General features: G+C 38.6%; 2 protein-coding genes across 4 annotated transcripts in view; one reads left to right on the top strand and one right to left on the bottom strand.

Moving 5' to 3' along the window:
- The window catches only part of LOC133539146 (E3 ubiquitin-protein ligase MARCHF4-like), a 58,342-nt gene extending 44,643 nt beyond the window's left edge, over window positions 1-13,699 (top strand). The window contains exons 6-9 of one of the 3 annotated variants that reach the window (XM_061881254.1): window positions 3,146-3,290; window positions 10,298-10,342; window positions 10,411-10,633; window positions 10,670-13,699. In XM_061881254.1, the coding sequence (XP_061737238.1) occupies window positions 3,146-3,290; window positions 10,298-10,342; window positions 10,411-10,633; window positions 10,670-10,721 (465 nt within the window). In that variant the 3' untranslated portion in view covers window positions 10,722-13,699. Of the gene's footprint in view, window positions 1-3,145; window positions 3,291-10,297; window positions 10,343-10,410 lie in introns of all 3 variants that reach the window. The other 2 variants (XM_061881253.1, XM_061881256.1) reach the window with 2 other exon arrangements.
- On the bottom strand, window positions 13,072-24,838 carry tma16 (translation machinery associated 16 homolog). Its single transcript, XM_061881257.1, has 7 exons — window positions 24,675-24,838; window positions 24,484-24,593; window positions 24,386-24,423; window positions 18,949-19,033; window positions 14,823-14,971; window positions 14,709-14,751; window positions 13,072-13,654 (listed from the first exon to the last, which is right to left on the bottom strand). The coding sequence occupies exons 1-7, from the start codon at window positions 24,675-24,677 to the stop codon at window positions 13,462-13,464; spliced, it is 621 nt and encodes a 206-aa protein (XP_061737241.1). The 5' UTR covers window positions 24,678-24,838; the 3' UTR covers window positions 13,072-13,461.
- Between the last annotated feature and the right edge of the window lie 1,365 nt (window positions 24,839-26,203).

Here is a 26,203-nt window from a genome sequence, read left to right as displayed (position 1 = left end):
TATGACACTTTTCATATGTAACAACAATTTTTCACGTAACATTACAACTTATACACGCAATATTAGGAAATGTTTCAAATGTAACTACAACTCTTCCCTGTAACATTACAACTTATCCTTGAGATATTAAGACATTTTTCATGTAACATAACTTATTGTGATATTGCGACATTTTTCACATGTAACTACAATTTTTTCATGTAACATTAAAACTTACACTTGTGATATTATGATATTTTTCACAAGTAACTACAACTTTTTGACTTAACATTACAATTTATGCTCATGATATCACATTTTTCACTTATAACTACAACTTTTTCACCAAAATTACAATTTATGTTCGTGATATTAAGCATTTGTCACGTAACGTTACAACTTATACCGGTGATATTTTGACTTTTTTTCTTGTCAACTTTTTTCATGTATTACAATTTTCTTTTCATGATGTCATCATTTAAGTTTCAGGACATTACAACCTTTTTCTCAGAGCAAAAATTCTCATAAATCATTCTTGTGACTTTTTTTCACGTAAATATTTTTATTTACACCAAGTATTTCATAATTCTTCCAGGTTACTTTTCTACTTTTTTTTGTCATTATAAAAATGAACACTCTTCACTTTTTTTTACATAATGCAAACCTTATCATTGTACATTTATATATTCTACACTTTCACCATTTTTAACTATTTTCTTGTAGTTGTCCAACTTTTTTCTCGACATTTTATGACTTTTTGTCTCATATTTACAAAGTATTATTACAGATGATGTCTTCACCGCCTTCGACTGACTAGAAGACCCGAAGAAAAATGGCGAAAAAACGCGGATAGTAGCTGCAAAAATAGAAAACCTAAAAGTGCCTTTTTTTTTTGGTCAAACACATTTAAAATTATTTAAAACTATTTACTATACATAATATTTGTACTCACAAAAAGTGCAGTTACACAACATTACAACTTGTTAAATCATCTTCCGGCTGAAAAATGTTGAGTGAATCAACTTGTTAGACAGCCTATGGAGTTACTGTCATGTCTTGTGATCAAGTTTTGGTTAGTTATGTTCTGTTTCGCTTAAGACTCCATTGTTTCCTGTTTTTGCACTTCCTTGTTTGTTTTGTTTCCATGATTGCCCATTAGTTTTCAATCAATCAATCAATCAATGTTTATTTATATAGCCCCAAATCACAAATGTCTCAAAGGACTGCACAAATCATTACGACTACAACATCCTCGGAAGAACCCACAAAAGGGCAAGGAAAACTCACACCCAGTGGGCAGGGAGAATTCACATCCAGTGGGACGCCAGTGACAATGCTGACTATGAGAAACCTTGGAGAGGACCTCAGATGTGGGCAACCCCCCCCCTCTAGGGGACCGAAAGCAATGGATGTCGAGCGGGTCTAACATGATACTGTGAAAGTTCAATCCATAGTGGCTCCAAGACAGCAGTGAGAGTCCCGTCCACAGGAAACCATCTCAAGCGGATCAGCAGCGTAGAGATGTCCCCAACCGATACAGGCGAGCGGTCCATCCTGGGTCCCGACGAGCGGTCCATCCTGGGTCTCGACTCTGGACAGTCAGTACTTCATCCATGGTCATCGGACCGGACCCCCTCCACAAGGGAGGGGGGGACATAGGAGAAAGAAAAGAAGCGGCAGATCAACTGGTCTAAAAAGGAGGTCTATTTAAAGGCTAGAGTATACAGATGAGTTTTAAGATGAGACTTAAATGCTTCTACTGAGGTAGCATCTCGAACTGTTACCGGGAGGGCATTCCAGAGTACTGGAGCCCGAACGGAAAACGCTCTATAGCCCGCAGACTTTTTTTGAGCTCTAGGAATCACTAATAAGCCGGAGTCTTTTGAACGCAGATTTCTTGCCGGGACATATGGTACAATACAATCGGCAAGATAGGCTGGAGCTAGACCGTGTAGTATTTTATACGTAAGTAGTAAAACCTTAAAGTCACATCTTAAGTTTTCACCTGTCCTCGTGTCACGCACCTGTCTCACGTTTTGCACTCGCACACCTGTCACTAATCAGGTCTATTATTTAAAGCGAAAGTTGCCAGGAAGTCAACCTGGCGACTTTACCTGCGCTCTACTTTATCCCATGTTTACGATTCACGCTGCTTGTTTCATACTTCCATGCCAAGTAAGTTTTTGTTTATTGTTCATAGTTTCTGCCTTTGTGCAAGTTTTGTTTCATTAGTCAAGTTTGTTCTCCGCCATTGAGCGCGCCTTTTGTTTGCTTCTTTTTTTGTAGTTATAGTGTTAAAATAAAAGATGTCATTACCTTCACGCCTTGCCCGCTCCAACTTTCCTTTGCATTGCAGAAAAACGAACCCCCAAAGTCCACGTTCTGACAGTTACATTCGGGCCGAAAGTTTTGTACTTGGAAAAATCAACTTTTAAACTAAAAAAATTACGTGTTGATGTTGAAATCTAAAAAATACACACTATACACCTGAAGGCACCATGGTAGGGGGACAACACCTATCCTTTTTGTCATGATGCCCCGCCCCTCTCAGTTGAGGACACACCCCCCCCCCACACAAGAAATTTAGGCCTAAAGTCTGAATCTGATAAAAAAATAAAAAAAATAAAAAAAACGGATTTGGATCTGACACAAATATATTTGAAAGTAAAAAAATTAAACACAGAATTTAGGTGAAAAAATGATCAGAACTTGAAAAAAAAAAGTAGTTATTTTTGAAATTCACCCTTGAAACATGATTTAAACGTTGATTTTTTTTCCAAGTTAAAAACATTTGGACCTTCATAACAGCGCTCACTGCTGGATTCACAGGTGCGGCACTCTTTTCCTCGTGTAGATAGTGCCATCAAACCTTCCATAAACAAGTAAAGAGAAGGACCTTATCGAATCCCTGGGGCCGAGTCATACCAAAGACTACAAAAAAGGGAGCCGTTACCTCCCTGCTTGGCACTCAGCATCAAGGCTTGGAAAATAATTCCCGGGCGCGGCCACCAATGCTGCTCACTGCTCCCCTCACCTCCCAGGGGGTGAACAAGGGCATGGGTCAAATGTAGCTCCACACCCAGTGTGTGTGACTATCATTGCTACTTTAAGTTGATCGTTTTAACGCCATTTCTCCCGCCTCTCTCTGGCTCCGCCTGCTGGCCAGTGGGAGAAGCTGCACATGTCCAAGAGCGAGAGGAGAAAGATCGTCTGCTCCGTTTTGTTCCACCTGGTCGCCATCATGTGCATGCTGTGGTCCGTCTACATCCTGGTCAGGAGGACCACAGAGGAGATCAAACTGGGGAAGAACGGTGAGTTTCCGAACTTTCTCCTCAAAACAAATCTTTTCTTTAGACTACTGACACATTAGTTCTTGCGGCATCACAAGTCCAAACCCTCAGCTTAGTTCTCACATCCCTATGGCTTTTCCCACCTAATGTTGCAATTTTCTCTTCGTAAAATCACCACTTTACTCTCCAATTACCGTATTCCCTTGAATTGCCGCCGGGGCGCTAATTAATTTAAAACCTCTACTCATTCCGACACTTACCAAAGGCATGCGGTAAATTTAGGCCTGCACTTAAAAATTTGAGTGTGATGTAAGGATACCATCACGAAAAGCACATTTAATTAAAAAAAACATTATTATGGTCTTACCTTTACTTATAAATGGAGTCCATGCGCAGCTCTTTCTGATCAAAAGCATCGATAACTTGTTTATAGAAGTCCATCCATCCATCCATTTTCTACCGCTTATTCCCTTTTTAGGAGTCTTCCTTACCTTTCTTCAGTTTTAAAAGTCTCTCTGTCTCGATGGAGATCTTCCTTTATTACCTCCTACTTCGATTGAAAGTCCAGTTTAGAAAAGTGTTTTATTTTAGATATGTAATCCTCCATGTTAAAAGTGCAAGCTAGAGGAAAAAATAAACGATCGCTGCTAAACTTGCTGCCTGTTGTCACTTCTTCTGCAAGAAGGATCACTAGCGCCCTCTACCACCACGAGGCGGGAGTCATTTAATGTCTCATATTTGACACACGCAGCTACGGTGTATATTAATAAAACATAGCTGCTTACTGTTCTTTTTAGCATATTCAATAGCTTGGACCTTAAATCCTACTGAATAGCTCTTAATCTTCTTCCCTTTATGCGATTTCAAATGATTGAAATCAGCCTCCTCCATTTTGAAAATGATGACAGGTGAAGTGTCACTCGTGACGTGACGAGTTTGACCCGGTGGAAATTCTAGACATGGGCTAATAAAAATAATATTTAGCGAAACCAGTTTGACCCGGCGTTAATCCTGAGCCGGCGCTAATGCTAAGCATGCGCCAATTATTTTGCAAAACGAGTTTGACCCGGCAGTAATTCTAGGCAGGCGCATACTATATACCCGGCGACAATTCAAGGAAATACGTTAAAACTTTTTTCTTGGGAATTGTTATGTTCTCCAAACTTTTTTCATACGCAACTACAACTTTTTTTTGCGATGTTACAGTGACTTTATCACGTCTTTCACATGTTAACATTCTCGTGACAATACGACTTCTTTCACACATGACTACAATTTTTTTCTCGTAACATACCAGCTGTATTCTTGGAAGTTTATGACTTTTTTCTCAATTGTAGCTACAACCTTTTCTCGTACCATGACAGCTTTATTCTGTGGACATGACGACTTATTTCACATGCAACTGAAACTTTTTCTCATCACATAACAGCTTCATTCTCGTGATATTACGATTTTTCACATGTAACTACAACTTTTCCCCATAACATTACAACATTGTTCTGGTGACATTGCGATTTTTTTCACATGTAAATGCAAATCTCCGGTAAAATTATAGCTGTACTCTTTGTGACATTACGCCATTTCTCACATTTAACTGCGACATTTTTTCTTGTCAACCTTTTTTTCTGCTATTACAACTTTCTTTTCGTGATGTCAACATTTTAGTCTCATGACGTCACAGCAATTTTCTCGGAAAGTTGATTCCCATAAATCAAAATTTTATTCCCGGGACTTTTTTCTCGTAATCATACACATTTATGCTCATCACTTCTTTTTGACTTATTAATGCAACTTTATTCTTGTGAAGGACTTTTCTTCAAAAAATATTGCAGCTTTAATTTTGAAACTTTCTGACTTTTTCCCCACATATTACAACTTTCACAATTTTCAACATTTTTTTGTAATATTAAGACTTTTTCCTCAGCATTTTATGATGTGTTTTCTCATATTCACAGACTAGTATTACAGATTACTTCTTACTTATTTCTCATATTAACAGGCTAATGTTACAGATTACTTCTTACTTATTTCTCATATTAACAGACTAATGTTACAGATTACTTCTTACTTATTTCTCACATTAACAGGCTAATGTTACAGATTACTTCTTACTTATTTCTCATATTAACAGGCTAATGTTACAGATTACTTCTTACTTATTTCTCATATTAACAGACTAATGTTACAGATTACTTCTTACTTATTTCTCATATTAACAGGCTAATGTTACAGATGACTTCTTACTTATTTCTCATATTAACAGGCTAATGTTACAGATGACTTCTTTCTCATATTTACAGACTAATGTTAGAGATTCTGTTTTAGAACAGTTTCTTAATCCATGTAACATTCAAGCTGTATTCTCCTGACATTACATCTTTTCTGGTATTACAACTTTCTTTTTGTGATGTCATCATTTTAAGTCTCATGACATCACAGTCTTTTTTTTATTACAACTTCAATTCTCTTAAATCAAAATTTTATTCTTGGGACTTTTTTCACATAAACGTTTTTTTATTTCCACCTAGCATTTTATCTTCATTCCATAATCATACACATTTATGCTCTTCACTTCTTTTTTTTGACTTATTAATGCAACATTATTCTTGTAAAGGACTTTTCTTCTAAATACATTGCTGCTTTAATTTTGGAAATTTCTGACTTTTCCCCACATATAACGTTCACAATGTTCCACATTTTTTTTTATAATATTAAGACCTTTTCTCAGCATTTTATGATATTTTTCCTCATATTAACAGACTAATGTTACATATTATTTCTTACAACATTTTCTTTATTCATGTAACATTAAGGGTGTATTCTCCTGATATTACGCCATTTTTTTTTTTACATTTAAATGCAACTTTTTCTCATAACACTACTGCTGTATTCTCGTGATATTACGACATTTTTCTTGTCAGCTTTTTTGCTGGTATTACAACTTTTTTTTTTGTGATGTCATAATTTTTGTCTCAAGACATCACAGTCTTTTTTTTAATTACAACTTTAATTCTCTTAAATCTAAATTTTATTCTTGGGACTTTTTTCACATAAAGGCTTTTCTTTCCACCTAGCATTTTATCTTCATTCCTGTAACTTTTCTACTTTTTTCTCTTAATCATACACATTTATGCGCTTTACTTTTTAAAAACGTATTAATTGTTATTAATATTTATTCTTGTAAAGGACTTATCTTCTAAAATCATCGCACCCTCAATTTTGGAACTCTCTGACTTTTCTCCCACATTTTAAAACTTTCAAGATTTTCCGCAATTTTGTTTGTAATATTAGGACTTTTTTCTCAACATTTTATGATGTTTTTTTCCTCATATTTACAGACTAATGTTAGAGGTTATGTCTTGGAACATTTTCTTAATCCATGTATCATTCAAACTGTGTTCTCCTGACATTACAACATCTTTTCTGGTATTACAACTTTCTTTTCATGATGTCATCATTTTAGTCTCATGACATCACAGCATTTTTTTTTTTTTAGAAATGTAATTCCCTTAAATCACTATTTCATTCTCGGGACTTTTTTCATGTAAACGTCTTTATTTCCACTTAGCATTTTATCTTCATTCCTGTAACTTTTCTACTTTTTTCTCGTAATACACATTTATTCTCTGCACTTTTTTGACTTTTCTATACAACATTATTATTGTAAATGACTTTTTTTCTAAAGTCATTGCAGGTTCAGTTCTGGAATATTCTGACTTTTTCTCCAACATATTACAACAATCACAATATTGTATTATTTTCTTGTAATATAATGACTTTTTTCCTCAACATTTTCTATTTACAGACTAATATTACAGATTATTTCTTAGAACCATTATATTTTCCTTACAATATGACTACTGTATTGACAAGTAATATTACGACTTTTTTGTGTGAGCGTTACAAATAGATGTTTTAGTGTTGATTTGTGTGGTTGTAGTGTGTTGTGTTGTGTTGTGTGTGTATCACAGACGCAGCAAATTAAGTGATATCCCTCCAACTAAGTAAATGTGTACTTCAACCTTTAGGCCAGAATTCTAGCAAATGATGCGAGTACCATGACGGTAAAGGACGACTGGTTCCAGCGGCGTCCTTTACCGTCATATAAGTAGTCCTGATGATAAACTGTACCGTGGAACCTCGATTTACGAGCACTCGGTTTGCAAACTTTTCAGTTTGCGAACTTTTAGATGGAGTCAAATATGTCTCTGTGTGCGAACACTAAATTAATTAATTTTGTGTGCGGCAAAAAGCATGAGTGCGCTGCCATTATGCGGGGGTCACATTTAGACGACATCACTTCCTGTGCGGTACACAAAAGAGGCAGACCGCCTACGTCACATCCTGTCTATGCAGTGTGTAACCCTTCCGGTCTTCTGTGTCTGTTCTTTTTCTTGCCATTCACCAAGTTTTGTCTGTTTTGTTACTCAATAGGAGTTAAAAAAGCCAACAAACCAGCCTGGAAAGGAGGAGGGATTTGATGTGGACTTAAAAATGACTTTTTGCTGATTTGGCGTTGGCTTTGTTAGTTTCAACGGCGAGCGACAGTTCTAACTTTGTTTATTTCCTCAATTGTTGCGCTGAGTCAGTCTGTCTTGGAATGACTTTGTGTGATCAGAAACATTTGAAATGTGTCCAAACTCTCACCGTCGTGCTGGATTGCTTCAGGTTGCTAGGCAACCACTTTGAGCTAGAGTTTTAGCTCTCCAGCCTGCGGCTTGGGGCATTTTCACTTTGAGGATTTTATCGGCGAAGAGAGATTTGTATCGTGATGAGACCGGGCTTTATAAGGAAAAAGCAGTACCGGGACAAAAGCCAATGAAGGATCGCCTCTCACTGCTAATTTGTGCTAATACTAGCGGTTATTGTTAGGTGACCCCAGAGTGTTCAAATATTCGCAGACATTTTTTGTCTTTTATTGTAGCTCACCAATGTTTTGGTGAGCACCAATGAGACTTTTGTGTGAGTATATATAAATACACACACACACACACATCACAAATAACAATACACAAATGTATAATATATGCACACACAAACATATATAAATATTATATACATATATATTCCATCCATCCATTTTCTACCGCTTGTCCCTTTCGGGGTTGCGGGGGGTGCTGGAGCCTATCTCAGCTGCATTTGGGCGGAAGGCAGGGATTTTACATATAAAATATATATATGTAAAATCGGAAGGCATAGCTCGCTTGGTCGAGTGGCCGTGCCAGCAACTTCAGGTTTCCAGGTTCGATTCCCGCTTCCACCATCCTAGTCAATGCCGTTGTCTTTGGGCAAGACACTTTACCCGCCTGCTCTTAATGTAACTTAGTAATTGGGTTTCACTATGTAAAGCGCCTTGAGTCACTAGAGAAAAGTGCTATATAAAAATATATGTTTCATATATATATATATATATATATATATATATATATATATATATATATATATATATATATATATATATATATATCAGTGTTTCCCACAGGTCAGGCATCTACAAAGATGACCGAGAAGAACGCGGAGTTGGAATATAATCACATTGGCGGAGTTACAATGCATAGTAGGCTACCGCCACCTACTGCTTTAGCGTTGTAACTACAAGCTCCATTCACAGACAGAGTCCCATTGCTTTTATGAGCGGTCGAGCAAGTCAAAAGCCGGAAAAAAATATACAGTATATATCTTTTTTTAAATCTATTTGTGGCGGCCGTAATTCTTTCGTGGCGGGCCGCCATAAAAAATGAATTTGTGGGAAACCCTGTAAATATATATTTACATATATAAAATATATTATACATATAAAATATATATACATATATAAAATATACATATATATACACATATACAATATAAAATATATATATTTCATATATGTATATTTAAATATGTATATATATATATTTACATATATAAAATATATATACATATACAGTATAAAAAATATATATATATACACATATACAATATAATATATACATATACAATACATATACACATATATAATGTATACATATACAAAATGCAACACATATATATATAACATACGCGTATACAAATATATAATAATCACATATACAATTTATATATATATCCATCCATTTTCTACCGCTTATTACCTTTTGGGGTCGCGGGGGGTGCTGGCGCCTATCTCAGCTACAATCGGGCGGAAGGTGGCGTACACCCTGGACAAGTCGCCACCTCATCGCAGGGCCAAATTATGATATATAAAATATATATACATCTTTCTGTGTGGAGTTTGCATGTTCTCCCCGTGAATGCGTGGGTTCTCCTCCGGGTACTCCGGCTTCCTCCCACTTCCAAAGACATGCAACTGGGGATAGGTTGATTGGCAACACTAAATTGGCCCTAGTGTGTGAATGTTGTCTGTCTATCTGTGTTGGCCCTGTGATGAGGTGGCGACTTGTCCAGGGTGTACCCCGCCTTCCGCCCGATTGTAGCTGAGATAGGCGCCAGCGCCCCCCGCGACCCCGAAAGGGAATAAGCGGTAGAAAATGGATGGATGGATGGATATACAATATATTATACATTTATAATATATATACATATATAAAATATATATATACACACATATACAATATATAATATATACATATACAATATGTAATACACATATATATAATATACACATTAAAATATATAATAATGACATATACAAATTATATATACACATAATATATGTATATATAATGTATATACATTATATATACATACTGTATATAAATACAGTATATGTACATATATATACACAAACATTGTATATACATACACATTTATGTACAATAGTGTGCATTTTTGACTAAAATAAGGAGTTTTGTCAGGGCAGCAAGAAGAAATGATGCATGTTTCTTATGGGGAAGTCTGCTTCACGAGACAATATTTTAGAATCCGGGCCCATGTTGAAGAAGCAAGTAATAACTGAGTATGTAAATGGAGGCTCCACTGCACATCCATCAAAGTATTGATAGAAGGTACAAAAATCCATCCAGAGAAATTAACACTGTTGCTTGCAGAGGAGTTATGGAGGCTTTCTCTCCTGAAGTACTATACTCCAGAGGGTAAGCACAGCTCTGCACCACCCACGGCGCCCCCTGCAGGCTGATTGAAGACGCTGCGTGTCTTTCAGGCGTGCTGGAGTGGCCCTTCTGGACCAAACTGATCGTGGTGGCCATCGGCTTCACGGGGGGCCTGATCTTCATGTACATCCAGTGCAAGGTCTACCTGCAGCTGTGGCGCCGCCTCAAGGCCTTCAACCGCATCATCACCGTGCAGAACTGCCCCGACAAGAACCCGCACCGCCGCCCGCCCACCGGCCCCCGCTCCGCCAGCGGCAAGCGCGAGACGGCGGAGGTCCCCGCGGGCCCGGCGCCGGGGACCCACCTGGACTCCGACGCCTCCCTGGAGGGCACGGTGGCGCCCAGGCAGAACCCCGTGTGACCAAATGAGGCCGGACCTGCATCTGAGTGTTTGTCTCTCTCGCCGATTGGCTCCAGGTGCCACGGAGTCCGAGGACCACTGGAGGCCGAGGACACCCAAAAAGGCTTGCAAGGACCATTTCTGTCCTGCTTTTTGACACTTTTACTCTTTCTTTGTACTTTTCAAACTGTTCTTAAAGCACCTGGCTTTTTAGCTTGCTTTAAAAAACAGGACTGCCACATATTTTCTGGCATCTGCTGTAGTGTCAGAGCCCTGTTGTGTTGAAAGCGATTGTCATGGAGTATTTTTATATTATCAGTTCCCCAATTAAAAGGGGAAATTACCTTTTTTTTTTTTAAACAATTGTGTTTAACATTTACAATCCTTATATAAGACAAGAACACATTCTTTTTTTTGGCCTTCTAACTCGTAAATAAAGGCTAGCAAAAATCAGCTAACAATGTAGCTAAAGGGAATCACTCTATTCATCCTATAAAGCGCTCTAAAAACTACCATTAAAGTTTAATATACACACTAAGTATAAACGCAATGTAGTCGCGGGCACATTCATAATTATGGTGGCCTGCTAATATCTCAGACGCATCACAATGTTCGCTATTCCGTCAACAACACCACCACGACTACTTATGGCACACTTCACGAGAGACAACAAAGACTACTTTGGGACAAATGATGATCCATGACCTTAGCCTGAATATAAGGAGGATGAGCAACAAGCTGAGTGCTCAACAGATCCCGTTTTAGTGAAACACTAAGCAATATGTAGCAGTACTGCTAAGTGCTAAACAAAAAATACAAACTACCAACATCATAAAACAATCACTTACTGTATAATTTCTGCTCTCACTGGGATGCTAACTGATGGGATGTTTATATCTTCCAGTTTACATGAAGAATTCATCAAAATGCTCATGATTCTTTTTTTTTATTTTTTTAAATGTGGGCGAAAACAAGCGTTTTTTTGTGTCTCTCCTGCCCGGTCCAGGTCTAAGTTGACCAACTTCTCAATTTATGTCCACAACCTTCTACTATCTATAAATCTAGAATTAACTTTCACCAGCTCAGAAACGATGCAGATGCAATACGTCAATATAGCATCATAAGCTAGTTAGCTCTCTGTGACCACGCCGCCACTAAAAGTAGTTCCTCAGGTTTATCGCTCACAATAATATCACAAATACTTGGTGAGTATTCAGGTCCTGACATGTAGTACTGCTGGGTGTTTTTGTAGAGGGCTTTATCAGCGCAATACTGCACTCCCATGTTAGCCACCTCCTACATGCCGTATTTTACGAATTAGAATGTATATGAAAGAAAAAAACATGTTTTTGTCTTACATTTGGATTGTGAATGATAGGCTGAATTCCATAAAAAGTGCAGTTGCCCTTTAATCAGCAGGTGTCTTGGTAACACATGGCATCTGTAAAGCTGAAGTTTACTGTGAAGAGTTCAATGAGTGATCAAATATAGCAGGAAAATATTATATTCAACATAACAACCTTATTATTTGGATTATTGTTGGTGGGGATTATATTTACAACATTTTATATATATGATCAAATTGATTCAATCAGGGGTGACCGACGTGCACATTTTTTATATTTTATTTTAAAAAATATGACCAAAAAAAACATTAAAGAGTGGAATAAAAGAAAAAACTGGTGTAAGGTAACGTGAGAGTGTTGACAATACTGACACTGATAACACAAAGCTGCCAGTTTTTTACTTTAAAACTGTCATTGCTCAAAACTTAATAAAAAGTTGTAATCAACGGATAGATCTGAAGTTGATCTACAGATTTAAGAGTTGAAAGTAAAAATAATAAATACTGATATATGACTTATTTGAACATTTAGGGATTCCAGAGTCTTTTTGTCAGATTTTTTTTTTTAAAAAGTCATTGCTCAAAAATAATAATAAACCAAAATCGACGTTATGAAATATTTCCCTATTTATGGCTCCAATTACTTTACATCAAATATTCCTATTTTTTGGGCGGAGTGGGGGTAAATATCACACATTTTGTGTTTTTCATAAGAAATAAAGAGGGCATAAAGCATAACACAAATTTAACTTGATATCAATGATGGATCTGAAGTTGACCTAAAAGTTCTTATTTTTAACACTTGAATGACTGAGACCCCTTTGAGTACCTAAGAGTAAAAAAAAAAAAAAAAAAAAAAAAAAATTTTTTAAATGGCCCCTGCATGCTTTCATTTTTCAGTGTGCGTCCTTCAGTGAAAAACCCGGACCACCCCTGGGTTAAATGATCTCGCAACTGGTACTCTCTGCGGTTGAGTAACAAACCCCACTATCCACAATATTGGGGAATACAAAAGTTGGCCTTGAAAACAAGAAAAAAGAAATATTTATTTTCTGACAATCTTATCTTCTTTCTGGAAAATCTACAATGAATCGTGTGAAATCATGATTCTGATGTTAATAAATACAATCTTCGACTTAAAAAGGTGCTCGGGTGAGAATGACGACCATCATTTTTAGCACTTTTCTAACAGGAAATGACTTTTTCCTATCTTTGACGGGATAAAGAATATTAATGTAATATTGACGTTACAGACTCTTGTTTGTTTGAGGAATAAACAGTGAAAGTGAAAGCTTGTCTACCTGCAGTTAGGTGATTGTTGTACATCTGGCGCCATCTGCCGGTTAAAAATATACTGCACCACTCGAAATGTCCTATTGACTCAGAAGGTGTCTCCAAACCTGAAGTCAACTGGAGTCAAGAAGACATGTGTTCCTTTTCATCTGGCCGCTCCTCATCGGACTCTTCTTCCTCTTTTTGGATTTCTTCTTCTTCTTCTTCTTCTTCAGCTGCGTCGTTCTTCTCTCCTTTGTTTGTCACTTCCAAGCCTCGGTTTGAAACCTTCCTCAGTTTTATATTTGGGAGTTTCTTCAAGTCTCCCGTCCATTCCCTGCATGAAAGAAGACTGTTAGGAAACTGTGGCGCCCCCTTGAGGCTCATTAGGAAAACTGTCCACAATTCAAATGGCAGAAAATATAAAACTATATAATAAATTAAAAATATCCTCTTACTTGCCTCGTGTTGACTTTAAATGTTTTTCTCAAGGCTAATTTCTAAACTTTTTACAAATCAAATGGCAGAAAATATTAAACTGTGTAATAGATTAAAAAATATCCCCTTAATTGCCACTTTAAATGTTTTCCTCAAGGCTAATCTCTATGTAACTAAATAAATTCATGTGAACTAGGGCTGCACGTGAAAAAATCAATTGACAATTCTTATTCTTTGCGGCATGGAAATACATTTCTAATTATAAAAAGTCTGATTTAAAATTTATTTTTATTTTTAATTTGATTTAAAAAAAAATCACCCCACTATTTGAGGACAACTGCCTTACGTAAACACGCTCACGGCAATATAAATGATCAAATAAAATAAAAAAATCAATTTTGCACAAATTGAAAAAAAAAAGATTCCTTGTCTGTTTTTTTTTTTTTGCTTTGGGTCTGTAAGCAAAGATGGAAAAATTGCTAACAAGATTTGTTGTTCTGTTTGATATTAGATAACGAATAATGATTAGATTTCACCAATTGCTCAACAGAAGAACTATCAATACATCACTAAACGACTGTCTATCACTCCATAAATTGCAAAATGTAGATGAAAGAATTTGTCCTTAATTTAGTTGTGGCAGCTTTAATCCTTTAAAGCAGTGACTTTCAAACTGTGGTGCGCTAAAGAATAACTTAATGATATATTAAAAGACAGTGTTACTGTTCAAAATGTGTGTAATGGTTAAAAATACTTGTTAAAAAAAACATCTGTCTTGTTTTTAATGACTACTTAGGCCTATTACGCTACAGCATTTAAAAGTTGGTCATTATGGTGGTACTTGGAGAGCCACAGGGTTTCCTGAGGTGCAACTTGGAGAAATAAACAGAGATGAAGAGTATCGTAGACCAACTACTAGAGAGACAAGATTGGAAATCAAAGATTGAACTGGCCTGAAACTTTTCAGATGTTTTGTGTTGATGAAGTCTGGGATCTCTGAAGTAGAGGAGAAGGGCGTTAAACACAACATGGAATGTTAATAAATAGTCCGGGTTTACAACACCGACCGAATCCCACGCCCTCATACAGCGCTCGCTCCCGCTCGGTGGTCTGCTTGATGAAGCTCTCTCTGGCGGCGTGGAGACGACCTTGGCGACCTTTGATGCTGTTCACCAGCTCGATCTGCTCCAGCTCACTATCAAACCTCATCAGGTACCTACACACACATTATGTATTACACACCTAACCTCATCAGGTACCTACACACACATTATGTATGACACACCTGACTTCATCAGGTACCTACACACACATTATGTATGACACACCTAACCTCATCAGGTACCTACACACACATTATGTATGACACACCTAACCTCATCAGGTACCTACACACACATTATGTATGACACACCTAACCTCATCAGGTACCTACACACACATTATGTATGACACACCTGACCTCATCAGGTACCTACACACACATTATGTATGACACACCTAACCTCATCAGGTACCTACACACACATTATGTATGACACACCTGACCTCATCAGGTACCTACACACACATTATGTATGACACACCTAACCTCATCAGGTACCTACACACACATTATGTATGACACACCTAACCTCATCAGGTACCTACACACACATTATGTATGACACACCTAACCTCATCAGGTACCTACACACACATTATGTATGACACACCTAACCTCATCAGGTACCTACACACACATTATGTATGACACACCTAACCTCATCAGGTACCTACACACACATTATGTATGACACACCTAACCTCATCAGGTACCTACACACACATTATGTATGACACACCTAACCTCATCAGGTACCTACACACACATTATGTATGACACACCTAACCTCATCAGGTACCTACACACACATTATGTATGACACACCTGACCTCATCAGGTACCTACACACACATTATGTATGACACACCTGACCTCATCAGGTACCTACACACACATTATGTATTACACACCTAACCTCATCAGGTACCTACACACACATTATGTAGTACACACCTAACCTCATCAGGTACCTACACACACATTATGTAGTACACACCTAACCTCATCAGGTACCTACACACACATTATGTATGACACACCTAACCTCATCAGGTACCTACACACACATTATGTATGACACACCTAACCTCATCAGGTACCTACACACACATTATGTATGACACACCTAACCTCATCAGGTACCTACACACACATTATGTATGACACACCTAACCTCATCAGGTACCTACACACACATTATGTATGACACACCTAACCTCATCAGGTACCTACACACACATTATGTATGACACACCTAACCTCATCAGGTACCTACACACACATTATGTATGACACACCTAACCTCATCAGGTACCTACACACACATTATGTATGACACACCTGACCTCATCAGGTACCTACACACACATTATGTATGACACACCTGACCTCATCAGGTACCTACACACACATTATGTATTACACACCTAACCTCATCAGGTACCTACACACACATTATGTATGACACACCTAACCTCATCAGATACCTACACACGCATTATGTATGACACACCTAACCTCATCAGGTACCTACACACACATTATGTATTACACACCTAACCTCATCAGGTACCTACACACACATTATGTATGACACACCTAACCTCATCAGGTACCTACACACACATTATGTATGACACACCTAACCTCATCAGGTACCTACACACACATTATGTATTACACACCTAACCTCATCAGGTACCTACACACACATTATGTATGACACACCTAACCTCATCAGATACCTACACACGCATTATGTATGACACACCTAACCTCATCAGGTACCTACACACACATTATGTATTACACACCTAACCTCATCAGGTACCTACACACACATTATGTATGACACACCTAACCTCATCAGGTACCTACACACACATTATGTATGACACACCTAACCTCATCAGGTACCTACACACACATTATGTATTACACACCTAACCTCATCAGGTACCTACACACACATTATGTATGACAAACCTAACCTCATCAGGTACCTACACACACATTATGTATGACACACCTAACCTCATCAGGTACCTACACACACATTATGTATGACACACCTAACCTCATCAGGTACCTACACACACATTATGTATGACACACCTAACCTCATCAGGTACCTACACACACATTATGTATTACACACCTAACCTCATCAGGTACCTACACACACATTATGTATGACACACCTAACCTCATCAGGTACCTACACACACATTATGTAGTACACACCTAACCTCATCAGGTACCTACACACACATTATGTAGTACACACCTAACCTCATCAGGTACCTACACACACATTATGTATTACACACCTAACCTCATCAGGTACCTACACACACATTATGTATGACACACCTGACCTCATCAGGTACCTACACACACATTATGTATGACACACCTAACCTCATCAGGTACCTACACACACATTATGTATGACACACCTAACCTCATCAGGTACCTACACACACATTATGTATGACACACCTGACCTCATCATGTACCTACACACACATTATGTATTACACACCTAACCTCATCAGGTACCTACACACACATTATGTATGACACACCTGACCTCATCAGGTACCTACACACACATTATGTATGACACACCTAACCTCATCAGGTACCTACACACACATTATGTATGACACACCTAACCTCATCAGGTACCTACACACACATTATGTATGACACACCTGACCTCATCAGGTACCTACACACACATTATGTAGTACACACCTAACCTCATCAGGTACCTACACACACATTATGTAGTACACACCTAACCTCATCAGGTACCTACACACACATTATGTATTACACACCTAACCTCATCAGATACCTACACACGCATTATGTATGACACACCTAACCTCATCAGGTACCTACACACATATTATGTATTACACACCTAACCTCATCAGGTACCACACACACATTATGTATGACACACCTAACCTCATCAGGTACCTACACACACATTATGTATGACACACCTAACCTCATCAGATACCTACACACGCATTATGTATGACACACCTAACCTCATCAGGTACCTACACACACATTATGTATTACACACCTAACCTCATCAGGTACCTACACACACATTATGTATGACACACCTAACCTCATCAGGTACCTACACACACATTATGTATGACACACCTAACCTCATCAGGTACCTACACACACATTATGTATGACACACCTAACCTCATCAGGTACCTACACACACATTATGTATTACACACCTAACCTCATCAGGTACCTACACACACATTATGTATGACACACCTAACCTCTTCAGGTACCAACACACACATTATGTATGACACACCTAACCTCTTCAGGTACCAACACACACATTATGTATGACACACCTAAGCTCTTCAGGTACCTACACACACATTATGTATGACACACCTAACCTCATCAGGTACCTACACACATTATGTATGACACACCTAACCTCATCAGGTACCTACACACACATTTTGTATTACACACCTAACCTCATCAGGTACCTACACACACATTATGTAGTACACACCTAACCTCATCAGGTACCTACACACACATTATGTATGACATACCTAACCTCTTCAGGTACCTACACACACATTATGTATGACACACCTAACCTCATCAGGTACCTACACACATTATGTATGACACACCTAACCTCATCATGTACCTAAACACACATTATGTATGACACACCTAACCTCATCATGTACCTAAACACACATTATGTATGACATACCTAACCTCATCATGTACCTAAACACACATTATGTATGACACACCTAACCTCATCAGGTACCTACACACACATTATGTAGTACACACCTAACCTCAAGAGGTACCTACACACATTATGTATGACACACTTAACCTCATCAGGTACCTAAACACACATTATGTATGACACACCTAACCTCATCACGTACCTACACACAAATTATGTATGACTCACCTAACCTCATCAGGTACCTACACACACACATGATGTAATACACACCTCGTATAATACCACAGGAGCCATTTTAAGACGTCATTCTCACCTTTCAATGATGTCACAGGCATCTTTCTTAGAGAACCTCGTCTTTTCTGGGTCTAGTTGTCCCTGGAACCACAGCAGCTTCTCCCCTACGTTTGACAAGGAAATATTAATTAATTACATAGCTATTAAATTATGCATAATTAATTACAACAAGGTAAAATTGCTATTATTACATTATGCAGAATTAATCACGACAAGGTAAAATTGCTTTTAAATGATGTATAACTAACAAGGTAATATTGCTATTTAATGATGCATAAATAATTATGACAAGGTAATATTTCTATTGGGGGGGGGGGGGGGGTTGCCCACATATGTGGTCCTCTCCAAGGTTTCTCATAATCATCATGGTCGACATCCCACTGGGGTGAGTTTTTCTTTGCCCTTATGTGGGCCCTACCGAGGATGTCGTTGTGGTTTGTGCAGCCCTTTGAGACACTCGTGATTTAGGGCTATGTAAATAAACATTGATTGATTGATGATTGAAATTATGCATAATTAATAACAACAAAGAATTATTGCTATTAAATTATGCATGATTAATAACAACAAGGTAATATCGCTATTAGGTTATGCATAATTAATTACAACAAGGTAACATTGCTATTAAATTATGCATAATTAATAACAACAAGGTATCATTTCTATTAAATGATGCATAATTAATAACAACAAGGTAATATTTCTATTAAATTATGCATAATTAATAACAAGGTTATATTTCTATTAAATTATGCATAGTTAATAACAAGGTTATTTTTCTATTAAATGATGCATAATTAATAACATCAAGGTAATATTTCTATTAAATGATGCATAATTAATATCAAGGTAATATTTCTATTAAATGATGCATAATTAATAACAAGGTAATATTGCTATTAAATGATAAATAATTAATAACATCAAGGTAATATTTCTATTAAATGATGCATAATTAATAACATCAAGGTAATATTTCTATTAAATGATGCATAATTAATAACAACAAGGTAATATTGCTATTAAATGATGCATAATTAATAACATCAAGGTTATATTTCTATTAAATGATGCATGAATATTAACCATAAGGTAATATTTCTATTAAATGATGCATAATTAATAACAACAAGGTAATATTTCAATTAAATTATGCATAATTAATAACAACAAGGTAATATTTCTATTAAATGATGCATAATTAATAACAACAAGGTAATATTTCTATTAAATGATGCATGAATATTAACCATAAGGTAATATTTCTAATAAATGATGCATAATTCTCCTCTCTGAGCTGCAACCTTATCGTGGTAGAGGAGTTTGCGTGTCCCAATGATCCTAGGAGCTATGTTGTCCGGGGGCATAAAGCCCCCTGGTAGGGTCTCCCAAGGCAAACAGGTTCTAGGTGAGGGATCAGACAAAGAGCAGCTCGAAGACCTCTATGAAGAAGAAAAAGCATGGACCGAGATTTCCCTCGCCCGGACGCGGCTCACCGGGGCCCCCCTCCGGAGCCAGGCCTGGAGGTGGGGCACAATGGCGAGCGCCTGGTGGCCGGGCCTGTTCCCATGGGGCCCGGCCGGGCACAGCCCGAAGAGGCAACGTGGGTCACCCCTCCAATGGGCTCACCACCCATAGCAGGGGCCATAGAGGTCGGGTGCAATGTGAGCTGGGCGGCAGCCGAAGGCAGGGCACTTGGCGGTCCGATCCTCGGCTACAGAAGCTAGCTCTTGGGACGTGGAACGTCACGTCACTGGGGGGGAAAGAGCCTGAGCTAGTGCGCGAAGTGGAGAAGTTCCGGCTGGATATAGTCGGACTCACTTCGACGCACAGCAAGGGCTCTGGAACCACTTCTCTCTAGAGGGACTGGACCCTCTTCCACTCTGGCGTTGCCGGCAGTGAGAGGCGACGGGCTGGGGTGGCAATTCTTGTTTCCCCCCGGCTCAAAGCCTGCACGTTGGAGTTCAACCCGGTGGACGAGAGGGTAGCCTCCCTCCGCCTTCGGGTGGGGGGACGGGTCCTGACTGTTGTTTGTGCTTACGCACCAAACAGCAGTTCAGAGTACCCACCCTTTTTGGGAACACTCGAGGGAGTACTGGAAAGTGCTCCCCCAGGTGATTCCCTTGTCCTACTGGGAGACTTCAACGCTCACGTTGGCAACGACAGTGAAACCTGGAGAGGCGTGATTGGGAAGAATGGCCGCCCGGATCTGAACCCGAGTGGTGTTTTGTTATTGGACTTTTGTGCTCGTCACGGTTTGTCCATAACAAACACCATGTTCAAACATAAGGGTGTCCATATGTGCACTTGGCACCAGGACACCCTAGGCCGCAGTTCCATGATCGACTTTGTAGTTGTGTCATCGGATTTGCGGCCTCATGTTTTGGACACTCGGGTGAAGAGAGGGGCGGAGCTTTCTACCGATCACCACCTGGTGGGGAGTTGGCTGCGATGGTGGGGGAGGATGCCGGACAGACCTGGGAGGCCCAAACGCATTGTGAGGGTCTGCTGGGAACGTCTGGCAGAGTCTCCTGTCAGACAAAGTTTCAATTCCCACCTCCGGAAGAACTTCGAACATGTCACGAGGGACGTGCTGGACATTGAGTCCGAGTGGACCATGTTCCGCACCTCTATTGTCGAGGCGGCTGATCGGAGCTGTGGCCGCAAGGTAGTTGGTGCCTGTCGGGGCGGCAATCCTAAAACCCCTTGGTGGACACCAGCGGTGAGGGATGCCGTCAAGCTGAAGAAGGAGTACTATCGGGTCCTTTTGGCTCATAGGACTCCGGAGGCAGCGGACAGGTACCGACAGGCCAAGCGGTGTGCAGCTTCAGCGGTCGCGGAGGGAAAAACTCGGACATGGGAAGAGTTCGGGGAAGCCATGGAAAACGACTTCCGGACGGCTTCGAAGCGATTCTGGACCACCGTCCGCCGCCTCAGGAAGGGGAAGCAGTGCACTATCAACACCGTGTATGGTGCGGATGGTGTTCTGCTGACCTCAACTGCGGATGTTGTGGATAGGTGGAAGGAATACTTCGAAGACCTCCTCAATCCCACCAACACGTCTTCCTATGAGGAAGCAGTGCCTGGGGAATCTGTGGTGGACTCTCCTATTTCTGGGGCTGAGGTCGCTGAGGTAGTTAAAAAGCTCCTCGGTGGCAAGGCCCCAGGGGTGGACGAGATCCGCCCGGAGTTCCTTAAGACTCTGGATGCTGTGGGGCTGTCTTGGTTGACAAGACTTTGCAGCATCGCGTGGACATCGGGGGCGGTACCTCTGGATTGGCAGACCGGGGTGGTGGTTCCTCTCTTTAAGAAGGGGGACCGGAGGGTGTGTTCCAACTATCGTGGAATCACACTCCTCAGCCTTCCCAGTAAGGTTTATTCAGGTGTACTGGAGAGGAGGCTACGCCGGATAGTCGGGCCTCGGATTCAGGAGGAACAGTGTGGTTTTCGTCCTTGTCGTGGAACTGTGGACCAGCTCTATACTCTCCGCAGGGTTCTTGAGGGTGCATGGGAGTTTGCCCAACCAGTCTACATGTGCTTTGTGGACTTGGAGAAGGCATTCGACCGTGTCCCTCGGGAAGTCCTGTGGGGAGTGCTCAGAGAGTATGGGGTATCGGACTGTCTTATTGTGGCGGTCCGCTCCCTGTACGATCAGTGCCAGAGCTTGGTCCGCATTGCCGGCAGTAAGTCGAACACATTTCCAGTGAGGGTTGGACTACGCCAAGGCTGTCCTTTGTCACCGATTCTGTTCATAACTTTTATGGACAGAATTTCTAGGCGCAGTCAAGGCGTTGAGGGGTTCCGGTTTGGTAGCCGAAGGATTAGGTCTCTGCTTTTTGCAGATGATGTAGTCCTGATGGCTTCATCTGGCCGGGATCTTCAGCTCTCGCTGGATCGGTTCGCAGCCGAGTGTGAAGCGACCGGAATGAGAATCAGCACCTCCAAGTCCGAGTCCATGGTTCTCGCCCGGAAAAGGGCGGAATGCCATCTCCGGGTTGGGGAGGAGACCCTGCCCCAAGTGGAGGAGTTCAAGTACCTTGGAGTCTTGTTCACGAGTGAGGGAAGAGTGGATCGTGAGATCGACAGGCGGATCGGTGCGGCGTCTTCAGTAATGCGGACGTTGTACCGATCCGTTGTGGTGAAGAGGGAGCTGAGCCGGAAGGCAAAGCTCTCAATTTACCGGTCGATCTACGTTCCCATCCTCACCTATGGTCATGAGCTTTGGGTCATGACCGAAAGGATAAGATCACGGGTACAAGCGGCCGAAAAGAGTTTCCTCCGCCGTGTGGCGGGGCTCTCCCTTAGAGATAGGGTGAGAAGCTCTGCCATCCGGGAGGAACTCAAAGTAAAGCCGCTGCTCCTCCACATGGACAAGAGCCAGATGAGGAGCTTCAGGCATTTGGTCAGGATGCCACCCGAACGCCTCCCTAGGGAGGTGTTTAGGGCACGTCCAACCGGTAGGAGGCCACGGGGAAGACCCAGGACACGTTGGGAAGACTATGTCTCCCGGCTGGCCTGGGAACGCCTCGGGATCCCCCGGGAAGAGCTAGACGAAGTGGCTGGGGAGAGGGAAGTCTGGGTTTCCCTGCTTAGGCTGTTGCCCCCGTGACCCGACCTTGGATAAGCGGAAGATGATGGATGGATGGATGGATGATGCATAATTAATAACAACAAGGTTATATTTTTATTAAATGATGCATGAATAATAACCACAAGGTAATATTCCTATTAAATGATACATAATTAATAACAACAAGGTAATATTTCTAATAAATTATACATAATTAATAACAACAAGGTAATATTGCGATTAAATGATGCATAATTAATAACAACAAGGTAATATTGCGATTAAATGATGCATAATTAATACCAGCAAGGTAATATTTCTATTAAATGATGCATAATTAATAACAAGGTAATGTTGCTATTTAATGATGCATAATTAATAACAACAAGGTAATATTTCTATTGAATGATGCATAATTAATAACAACATGGTAATATTTATATTAAATGACGAATAAATAATAACAACATGGTAATATTTCTATTAAATGATGTATAATTAATTACAAGTTAATATTGCAATTAAATGATGCATAATTAATAACAACAATGTAATATTTATATTAAAAGACGAATAAATAATAACAACATGGTAATATTTCTATTAAATGATGTATAATTAATTACAAGTTAATATTGCTATTAAATGATGCATAATTAATAACAACAATGTAATATTTATATTAAATGACGAATAAATAATAACAACATGGTAATATTTCTATTAAATGATGTATAATTAATTACAAGTTAATATTGCAATTAAATGATGCATAATTAATAACAACAATGTAATATTTATATTAAATGACGAATAAATAATAACAACAAGGTAATATTTCTATTAAATGATGCATTATAATTACCAATGTATAGCAACAACTTACCAATGCTATTCAGACGCGCCGCTTTGTCAATTTTCTGTCTGTAGAAACAAAATAAAATAATTGACCATATTTAATAGCACATATTGATTTTAAATCACCTTTCTTTCTTTTGAAGTCTTAATTCCAGGCTGGCCAAGGAAGCAGCTTTCCTGCTGTAAGGATGGACAACCTTCTCCGCAGGTTTGCCTTTTGCTTTACGATTCTTCGGCTGAAAATGCAATCAAATATTAAAGTGTTGTTAATTATGTACATTTGGACGACTTTATTAATTAGGCAGGTTCTTTCTTACCATAGTTTGGGCTTTGAAGCACGCGCTTGTTCGATGTTGAAAACATGCACCGGAAGTGGAAGCTGTCCGTTCGGGAATTGTGTCCAGGCTAAATAGAGAAAAATAAACTGTTCCTACTCATAAAACTTAAACAAAACAAAACTGTTTACGTGCATTGTTTTTTTTTTATTAAAATGACTGAATTAAATGTTACATGCGATGCTTCTTTACTATTTTTATCGGCTGTGCAGCGCTTGGCTATGTAATCATGCTGTTCAATGTTGACAATATGCATAGAAATGGACCGCAGGCGGAAGCTGTCCGTTTGGGAGTTTCTCCGGGCAAAAGAACATGTTCCCATTCCTAAAAAGCCGGTAAAAAGTAAACTGTTTGCTTTAAAAATTATTTTAAAAAACACAATACAATATATACATATGTTAACATACAGAAAATATTTTATGTCATCTGAAAAAAAAAAAAACAGTAAACGGGTACAATTGGCAATAAAAATATTTTGAGTTGTTTTTTTCATTATCTTCCATCCATTCATCCATTTTTTGCTGCTTACTCCCTTACTTGATTCATAAAATTTAAAATTACTATTACGTTTGTATTGTCCAATGTATATTTGTATTATAATCAACAACCACATTTTAAAATAAAGAAAACATATTCATCAAATTAACAAACTGTTAAATGTTTTTTTTTTGTTTATCCATTTATATATTTATTTATTTTTTTATTCATAAATTTATTTATTTATCCATCCATTTTCTTACCACTTGTCCCGGATTTATTGTTCTACACTGTAATTTTTAACTAGCAAACGAAAGTCCTGTTATGCCTGGGATCATGTTTTGTTTAAATTAACCAATAAAACACATGTGTTTAATATAAAGAGTCTGACTCTAAAATAAATACAATATGAGCAAAACAAATATTTGTTGTCTTTAGATGCATATAAAAAAACATTCAGACTTTTTACAAAATATATTACTATTTTAAAAAAGTGGGATAAAAGTGTGAAAAGTCCCAATGCATTTATAATAAGGGCAGAACATAAATGCAAACAATATTAATACAAATGTGATTTATTGCCTTTAAATTAGTTTTAAAAAATACCTGTGCAAAAAAAAAAAGAGAACAACTCAATGTAGTTGATGTGTTGGAATAAAATAAGTAATGATGTTAAGTCCTTCATACTGACAGCCATCAGATTGTATAATGCATATGTTCATTTTGACTGTACATGTACTGTAAATGTATAATGTATTTATATTATTTACATGTGAACAATAATGTATAATGTACTGTATTTATATTATTCACATGTGAACAATGCTATATAATAGACTGTATTTATATTATTCACGTGTGAATAATGCTGTATAATAGACTGTATTTATATTATTCACATGTGAATAATGCTGTATAATAGACTGTATTTATATTATTCACATGTGAATAATGCTGTATAATAGACTGTATTTATATTATTCACATGTGAATAATGCTGTATAATAGACTGTATTTATATTATTCACATGTGA

The sequence above is a fragment of the Nerophis ophidion genome, linkage group LG20 (assembly GCF_033978795.1).
Source record: "Nerophis ophidion isolate RoL-2023_Sa linkage group LG20, RoL_Noph_v1.0, whole genome shotgun sequence".
Classification (NCBI taxonomy): domain Eukaryota; kingdom Metazoa; phylum Chordata; class Actinopteri; order Syngnathiformes; family Syngnathidae; genus Nerophis; species Nerophis ophidion.
This window is presented reverse-complemented; position numbering and strand designations above follow the sequence as displayed.